This window comes from Embiotoca jacksoni, unplaced genomic scaffold (assembly GCF_022577435.1).
Source record: "Embiotoca jacksoni isolate LCO1_2020_lvr unplaced genomic scaffold, fEmbJac1.0.p SCAF_9, whole genome shotgun sequence".
Taxonomy (NCBI): domain Eukaryota; kingdom Metazoa; phylum Chordata; class Actinopteri; family Embiotocidae; genus Embiotoca; species Embiotoca jacksoni.
Genome location: NW_027185447.1, coordinates 4,020,354 through 4,028,836, shown reverse-complemented (window position 1 = coordinate 4,028,836; position 8,483 = coordinate 4,020,354). Strand labels below are relative to the sequence as shown.

The 8,483-nt window shown below is 43.4% G+C and overlaps 1 protein-coding gene across 3 annotated transcripts; it reads right to left on the bottom strand.

Moving 5' to 3' along the window:
- Nucleotides 1–35: 35 nt before the first annotated feature.
- Nucleotides 36–8,265, bottom strand: znf341 (zinc finger protein 341). 3 transcript variants are annotated; one of them, XM_069140182.1, is made up of 16 exons: nucleotides 8,225–8,265; nucleotides 7,397–7,507; nucleotides 6,483–6,673; nucleotides 6,028–6,177; nucleotides 5,578–5,919; nucleotides 5,316–5,499; nucleotides 4,984–5,077; nucleotides 4,803–4,893; nucleotides 4,400–4,592; nucleotides 3,172–3,422; nucleotides 2,807–3,015; nucleotides 1,964–2,060; nucleotides 1,737–1,869; nucleotides 1,462–1,573; nucleotides 1,301–1,371; nucleotides 36–1,046 (listed from the first exon to the last, which is right to left on the bottom strand). In XM_069140182.1, exons 1-16 carry the CDS (start codon nucleotides 8,253–8,255, stop codon nucleotides 412–414), a joined length of 2,895 nt encoding a protein of 964 aa, XP_068996283.1. In that variant the 5' UTR covers nucleotides 8,256–8,265; the 3' UTR covers nucleotides 36–411. The 3 variants fall into 3 exon arrangements, with proteins under 3 accessions (XP_068996283.1, XP_068996285.1, XP_068996284.1); XM_069140184.1 differs by having other exon boundaries at nucleotides 3,172–3,419; XM_069140183.1 differs by having other exon boundaries at nucleotides 4,984–5,074.
- Between the last annotated feature and the right edge of the window lie 218 nt (nucleotides 8,266–8,483).

Sequence of the window (8,483 nt, the reverse complement as noted above, 5' to 3'; positions counted from 1 at the left end):
CTTGGCTGACAAAGAATCTGTGTGTGTGTCAAGGACATGTGTGTGACTGCGTTTTAGACATACAAGATAAATAAATAAATAAATAATAATAGCCTATATATAATTATATATAAATAATTATAGGAAAACATTGGCACTGCTTTTGCCTTCATGACATTCATGACATTTTTACATGAACCACTGCAGTTACATTTTTTACACAAGAACAAAGAAATGGTCCACTGGCAGTATAATAAAACGGGTAACAAAGTATTTTCGCTTACAGAAAAAGAAGCACGGTGAATCATTTAAATTATGTTTTAATTTAAAACAAATAATGAAATCTTTCCCCGGACGGATTGTTTTTCATTTAAAGATGGAGAACCGAGTTTGTTAGTTGGTCTGTAAGCATCCAGGAAACGACGATAAAGACTACAAACATGGCGGCTGCAAACAGTTCTGATCGTTACTCTGAATGTTGTCCAGTGCTTCACCGCTGTGATCCGCTCTGTCATCATCATCGTCATCTTCCTCCTCCTCCTCTTCCTCGTCTCGTTGCGCCTGCCCTTCAATGGTGATGATTGACAGTGCAGCTTGACAACCCTCGTCATTCCTCCTCCCCTCTCCTTCATCATCATCATCGTCATCGTCCTCCTCGTCGTCGTCGTCGTCGTCCTCCTCCTCGTCGTCCTCCTCCCCGTGTGTTTCCACTTCCTGTTGGCTGCCCTTTGAGCTCTCTTCCTCCTCTTCCTCCTCTTCCTCCTCAGCCCATGATCTTTTTGCTTTTGTTGTGAACCTGCACCTCCTCCCGTCCTCTTCTCCGTCCTTCTCCTCAGCCGTCAGCGCTCCCGAAGCATCCTCTTCCTCTCCCGTCCCTCCTTCGTCTTCGGCCCCGTTTGCCGCCGCCGGACACTTGTGGTCTCTGTAGTAGCTCTGCCTGGTGAATCCCTTGTTGCAGGTGGAGCATCTGAAGCGGTAGTTGTCTGTGTGGGACTGCTGATGCTCGAGCATGTGAGCCCGGCGGCTGAACGCCTTCTGACAGAAGAGACACTTGTAGGGTTTAATACCTGGAGGAGAGACGAGTTTATAGGAATCAATGTAATAAAGTACTAAAAGAAGCAATATTCCCACATCAATATTTAATCTGCTCAATCTGTTCACTTATATTCATAAAAATCGGTTCAGCTTTTACATATTCTTCAAACAAACTGGCTGATAGAGAATTTAATGACGTGGGAAAAGAAGTTTCTTAAATGCTTTCGCTTATCAGAACATCCGAAACGAATTTAAAAAAAAAAAGGAACTGATTTCATTCACACACCAGAATGTGACAGGATGTGGGCCTTGAGTTTGTCTGGTCTGTTGAACTCTTTGGTGCAGCCTACATGTGTCCTGATGAGAAAACAGACAAGTTAGCATGAAAAGATTTAACTTGTAAAAATTAAAAAAAAAAAAATCAATGACGTCAGCAAAGATCTTTACCTGAAAGGACACTTGTATTTCTTAAAGGGTTCGTGGATGAGCATGTGTCGCTTCACTTTGTCTTTCCTGTTGAACGTCGCCTCACAGAGGGAACATTTGTATGGCTTCTCACCTGCAATAGAATCAACATCAAACCCACACATAGTAAACACTTAGAACACTCGGTGTGTTTGTGAAACCGTTTCATCGGTGACATCGGCACGTCGAGCTCCGACTTATCTGCAGAAATAATGCCAGCGCAAAATGTGACTAATGGCTTTGAAAGTTTGCCAGACCTGAGTGAATACGTGTGTGCAGTTTGAGGTAGTGCTCCGTCTTGAAGGCCTTCTTGCAGATCTGACACTTGAACCTCCCTCCAACGCCGTGAGTGGGGAGGTGCCGTCTGAAATATCTTTCGCACGGGAAAACCTGGTCGCCACAAAGAGTCCGCAGATCAGACACGGAGATCTTAAAATATGACGTGAAGAACAAAAGCGTGAACGGCGTCAGCTGTGGGCGGTACCTTCTGACAGTGTGGGCAGGGGAAGCTGTGCGAGGCGGTCAGCAGATGTTGCTCCAGAGCTTCCTGGGTGGAATACCTGCTTTGACATTTCACACACCTAAAAGGAATCGCAAAAAAAACAAATGTGATGGAGGATCAACCAACTTCACCCATTAAACCAAAGCACGAAGGCACCGATTCCTTTTTTTTCATACCAGAAAAACAGCCAACTTGTGGCACTCAGCCCCAAGCCCATTCATTCTTATTGAAGATGAACATCTTCATGATTATTATCTTAATAAATATACACTTTAAGTTAAAAAAAATAAATAAATAAAAAAAATAATTTCCTAAAATCAGATCTTTTCTCTCAGTCTGATCTTCAGACGGTCAGCCTCGGATTCTCAGATCAATATTTTTCGTTGGGGATATTTTCTACATGATTTCTGCCTGGTTTTACTTATTTCAGCCATTCAATATTTAAATCCTGGAAATATGATGTAAAGCACGCTGTAACTTTGTTTTGATAAGTGCTGCATAAGTAAAGTTTATTAACTTTATTAATTCAAGTTTATTGTTTTTTATTATTATTATCATTATAAAACAGCGGCATTAAAAGCATATTTGTCAGGGACTATTTTCAGTAGCGGATTTATACACATTTGTATTTACAGCAGCAGGACAGTGTAACTGAGACTCAAAACATGGAACGTGTGACCAGATGTAACGCATGGACCACTGATGTGTTTTTAATGTATTCTGGGCAACAACTGAGCTCTGAGGCACGAAGGAATGAGATATATCTGCCCGGTGTTCTTCCCTGTAGTTCACATGTTGTCATTACACCAGAGTGGTTGCGCTGACCTGTACACGGTGGTTTCCTTGCGTGTGGTCTGCTGTGGGCAGAAGCAGTGAGAGTACTGGTGGACTCCCAGCTCGAACAGCGAGGGGAACACCTTGCTGCAGAGGTGGCAGCGGTAGGTGAGCTGCTCCTGGTGCGTGCGGATGTGCTCCAAAAACTGATCCAACTTCTGGAAGGTCTGGGAGCAGGACTTTAACACGCACTTATAAACCTGCAGGGAAGCAGATATAAATATTCCCTGTTTTTTTGGATGTTTTATGCCATTTATGTATAAACTACCGTACTGATTTCACACCCCACCATGTGATTTTGAAAAAAAAAAAAAACTTGCACGGCTCACATGATTGCCACCTTCTCGCACACGCACCTGTTCTCCTTTGTGCTGCGTCAGGTGGGACTTGAGCTGGAAGTAGGTCTTGAACTTGTTGGCGCAGAACTGGCACTGGTAGGAGCTGTCGATCACCACGATCTGTTTGGTGTGAGCCTGACACGGTTGGTTCTGGTTGGACTGCGCCTGCATCGGGACCTGGGGATGCCCGTTCTGCAGGTCCTCCCCCTGGCTGCCCTCCAGATCAGCCTGAGCCTCAGTCACACTCTCCTCCAACTCTCCTGGTGCTTCTGAAGACAGGAAGTGAGTTTATACCGCGAGGGCTGTAAATCTGATGCAGTGGGCTTTGTTACTTTTACCACCGAGATCAGATTTTCTTTCCATTGTTTTAATATCCTACAACTCTGTTGGTAGACTGTTCCACATGTAACAGAAACCTATAAGCGACAGCAATATAACGGCAGCTGGTTTATTAGTGGTAACTGGAGAAAGAACCTGCTATTTTAAAATGTTCACATTCACAATTTTTCAAGACTATTTTCAAGAGTTATGTAAATTGAGTTGCTGTAGTGAGGAAGCTGCAAAGAACTATATGCCTCTTTAATTCGATAACTTTTGATTTTACTGATGAAAGGGAAATTGAGAGACAATCTTATAGGTAGCTTATATCAGTACAAAAACAATGTTCAGTGTTTCTTTTAAAACAGTTGTGAAACTGTATGTTCAAAGTAGGCGTCTTGTTATCCCGTTCCAATTTATTATTGTCCTGAAAAGGTCCAGAGCATTGACAGCCAGTCACATTAACTTCTAAGCTTTGAAACTTATTATAGAGCTGTGGAAATGTCCAATGTCAAGATGCATCATGATGCAGATGTGGAAGATTGATTCTCCATCAGAACATAAACAGCGACATAGTTGCACAAAATTATAGCCCAGCTCTTCCCTTACAAAGCCTACATAGGGAGATGAAATCATTTGGATCCACATTAAGTTAATCTTAGATTCGAATTCCTTATTTCACTCTTTTAAACTAATAATGGCCACACAGTTGACAATATTGTGTGTGCTGCAGTAACTGAGCAGGGCTCGAGGCTTCTCTAGTGAAGGTCTGCAGGCCACACGAGGCCTTTTGGAGACATCTGTAAATTGTAGCTGCAAAAAATAATTAGGGTGACACTCTCCCCTTCTAAACTACATTAAATCGTTGACAGATGTGAATAATAACGGTGTCATCGATATAACAATACCAATACATAACAGTCATTACCTGTTTGCGACGACTCTTCCTCTGCTTGTGTCTGACTGCTCTGCTCCTGCGGATCCTCCTCGTCATGTTCTCCTTGCTCCTGCTGCTGCTGCTCATCATCCCCGACTCCTTCTTCCTCATTGGATGACACTGGCACCATCTTTACTGTAATTGGTAGTCTGGACACTGTGCTGGCCACACTCATAGGCCACACCTATAAGGTAAAGACAGCTGCGGTTACTGTGTTGTTGGCACAACACTGCATCCGTCATGGGACTAATCTGTGATTTATTAACATTTGGTATCATAAATCACGGCAGTATATTCCATTAAGAATATTGAGTACTCAGAATGAGTAGCGTTGGATAAACTATATTCAGTAATCTGAGGTGAGATCAGAGTATTATCACAAACTATTAACAACCTTGTGTGTCTGCATGTGTTTCTTCACATTGGACTTCTGGGCGAAGGCTCGGCCACAGACGATGCACTGAAACGGTTTCTCTCCTGTGTGGCTGCAAAAGAAAATAATAATTATTAGTAATTTTCTTCTGGATAGATATCTATTTTTAATGGGTTCAGTCGAAACGCTGGTGATAACTCACCTTCTAATGTGCTGCTGAAGATCAAAGTTTTTCGAGAAGATTTTGTCGCAGAAATTACACTTCAGCTTCGGACCTTTTCCCTTCAGTTGCTCTGCTGAGGAGAGAAATCCATAATTACACCACAATTATCATCACAGTTCATATCAATATTATCAATACTTCAATACAGTTTGCTTTGAGTTGTTTTTACAGAAGTGTGTACAAATACGTGCGGTTGGTCCTTGGTATTGTTTCAGAGAGCCTTTCCTTGTGATGCTTTTATTGATTCAAATTAAGTTCGTCAAATTCATAGGTGATATTTTGAAAAACTAGAAATGGTTTTCCTCACATACCCGTCGTTCCGTCTGAGCTTTTTTTGCCACCCCTCGGTCGTTTGGGAATGATGACCTTTTCAAAGTCCCCCAGCTCCGCCATGTTGTTGGTGATGCTGCAGGTTTTTGTCTTGGTGCCCTGCTTCCCAGGGCTGTAGACCGGTGGCGTGGTGAATGACTGGCTCTCCACACACTGACTGGGCACCTGAGGGACACAAACATGAGCTCGGTGCTTTTCTTGGAAATAAAAGGGTGGGCAATGCCGATGGCCAGCTTTACTCACTTGTACAGGATGGAACGGCTGCAGACCCAGGGTGTGGATCTCTGCACCGCCACCACCCCCGGCCATGTGAGGCAGCGTGCTGTACACCTGCACCACTGAGTTGCTGTGGCTCGCCGGGACCTGTGAGGAGAGCGGCTGCTGTGCGGGCTGTCCAGCTGGCAGCGAGTGGGCCGGGGTCTGGCTGGAGGGGAGGGGGTGGGAGGACGGCTGTTGCTGCTGTTGCTGCTGCTGCTGCTGCTGCTGCTGCTGCTGCTGCTGCTGCTGTTGATGATGATGATGGTGGTGGTGGTGGTGATGGTGCTGAAGGTAGGACACACCGGCTGTGTGCATGCTCAGGTTACTCTGCATTAAAAAGGAAACAGATTTGATAATGGTGCAGCTCGGATGTGAAACTTTAAAGGGTTAAGACACACAAAAGTGGCGTGAGAATGTCGCCCCTTGCTGACTTACCTGTATAGGTGTCTGCATGGCGGCCATGGGCTGGTCGATGGAGGTAAAGGCTGAGATTGCTGACATGAGGACGTCGTCGCTGACCAGCACGTTGCCTTGGACCAGAGTGTGTGTCAATGGGGAGGGAGGGACGGTGATGTAGGTAGACACCTGATGTACGAATGGGCAGTAATACACAAACATACCAGTTTGAATTGTGGATCGTTTTAAAAATTAGAACAACTAAATATTTCTAAAATATCCGTTTCTTTTCTTTTTTTAATCATGTGTGACTTCTTTCTTTCTGCCATGTAATTAATAATCTCCTTGCCACATCTGTTGTCACTTTTGTAATAATGTTATGCCTCACACACGAAGCAACAAAATATGACCTAACCTACAAACTGATTCACTATTAAATTGATCTCAATCTAACACAGTATCAGCCAGATAAAACAGCCCTTGTGCCCTCTCACCTGTCTGTTGGCAGGAGTCTGTGGCACGGAGCTGATTGACGGGACGGGTGTGTAGGCGTTGGTGGAGGCCAGGGACACTGTGGACAGGGAGGGGGCGCTAGACTGGCACTGTTCCCTCTTGTGCGTCATGAAGGCTGGCAGAGAATTAAACTGCTTCTTACACTTCCCACACAGGAAGACGTCTTCGTCGTCTGCAGGGAACACAGACAGGGAGGTTCGATCACCGTAGAAAATAATGGAGACGAGGACACTGCTGTCAGAACAACCAGCATTTGTATACAAAGAAAAAGTCCATTTTTAAGACATTACTGACTGCTCACATATTGCAATGTATTACAAATTAACAAATAAGAGTTGCTGTCAATCTATAGTCCATCCTTTGGATGTGCTTGGTCTTTTAAAAGAAAATTACGTTGGCAGGCAAGATGTGATTATGCATTTTACGTTTGAACTCGAGTATTAAAAAAAGGCCGGTTAATTATCGTGAGCAGGAAAAGCAATCAGAAATGCAATGCAGTAATATCCCAGAAATAAGCACTTCGTAACAATTTGATTATTGCTTCTAAGTCCCAAAGGAATACATGACGCGTTCTGTACAAACCCTTCCACAACAGTAAGGTAGCACATTTTTGAAAGTGCTGTCCTAATCTTGTGTAAACACTGTTTCTACCTATTTGAATGATTAAATGTAAGTAAAATAAAGGGCAGCCTTTGAGCTGACATTTACCGACTTTAGTGATCTTAAGACAAGATTTGTCGAGATCTGTTTGGCATACGGTTAAAAATAAAACTCTCGGGGATGCGGTCCAATTTGATGAAACTAAAATCTTGTCATATATGATGTCCTGGAGTTAGATGAGAGAATAATGCTGCCTGTCTTGCTGCGGTTACATAGTGTACACCCGGTTACATACCCATGGGCTGGATCGTGGGCGTCCCAGAGACATTTTGGTTGTTTGGGTCGGGGACTCCCCCTTGGCCGTCCAGCAAAGACTGGACCGCCAACACCGTCTGGTTGTCCATGCCTGGTGAGGCGGAAAGACAGCGGGGTTAAAGAATCAATATATTAATTCACATTCTGGAAAGATACACTTTGTTCTAGATGCTCAAAGAGTGTATGTTCCACTGAAATCTGAAAATATGAATAAGTACATGTTCGGTCTCTTATGGGTGTTTGGGAAGAGCGGTGTCTGTTTACGCAGATTGCAGAGACTCTGTATCTTGTAAGAAGAATTAAAGAAAACTTCACCAGATGGAAGGAAACAATAGTTTGTGTTTAGGTCCAGCTCTACTTACAGTAATCTCATAACACAGAATTAGGCAGGCTCAAGAATGTATTAATAATGATTAATACCGTGATAAATTAAAATAGACAAAGTCTTAATATGTGTAGTACAGGAAGATTACAGTGTGCTGTCCTCCAAAGTGCCTGCAGCAAAAAAATGTACAATCACTCTGAATTGCAGATCATTTTACTGCCTGACTGTAATACGATGAAAAGCATTTACACTACGAGCTGCTCAGAAGCTCTGAACAGTAATCAATCCCATTGTTTGTTTACATTCATACACCCACCACTGTGGGATGTTTGGATTGTTGTAACACAAATAGACGCCTTTACATTGACTTGCGGCGGCTTTTCTGCATGTCCGAGCAGGCCTGCAAAAAGGGATTACTGGACGTATTCATTAGCGTTTCACCGGGGTTGCAGTTGCGATGCTATTACAGAAAATTACCCCTACCTTCAAGCACTTCAAATATTGCCTGCGCCATCTTGTAGCTCTTCCTCTGCGCATTTGGTGCTCGATTAGCAGGGGCTGCCTCTTCAGGTGAATTCTCTTCATTTCAGGAAAAGGCTGCGAGACCACTTTAAACCAGAGGATTTTCGTAAAATATTCAAATAATGTTGACAATACACTGACTGAGGAAAAAAAAAAAAAAAACACCGTTTGGAAAAATAACTTATTTGTCTTAAGCCTCCAAACGTGGCGGCTGAGGTCT

What these genes read in the sequence shown, in the direction of transcription:
- znf341 (XM_069140182.1), bottom strand. Translation starts at nt 8,255, where the DNA reads ATGGCGCAGGCAATATTTGAAGTGCTTGAAG. An exon ending in AATATTTGAAGTGCTTGAAG is followed by an intron (nt 7,508 to 8,224) that starts GTAGGGGTAATT and finishes CCGCCTCACCAG; the next exon opens with GCATGGACAACCAGACGGTG. An exon ending in AAGGAAACCACCGTGTACAG is followed by an intron (nt 2,061 to 2,806) that starts GTCAGCGCAACC and finishes GATTCCTTTTAG; the next exon opens with GTGTGTGAAATGTCAAAGCA.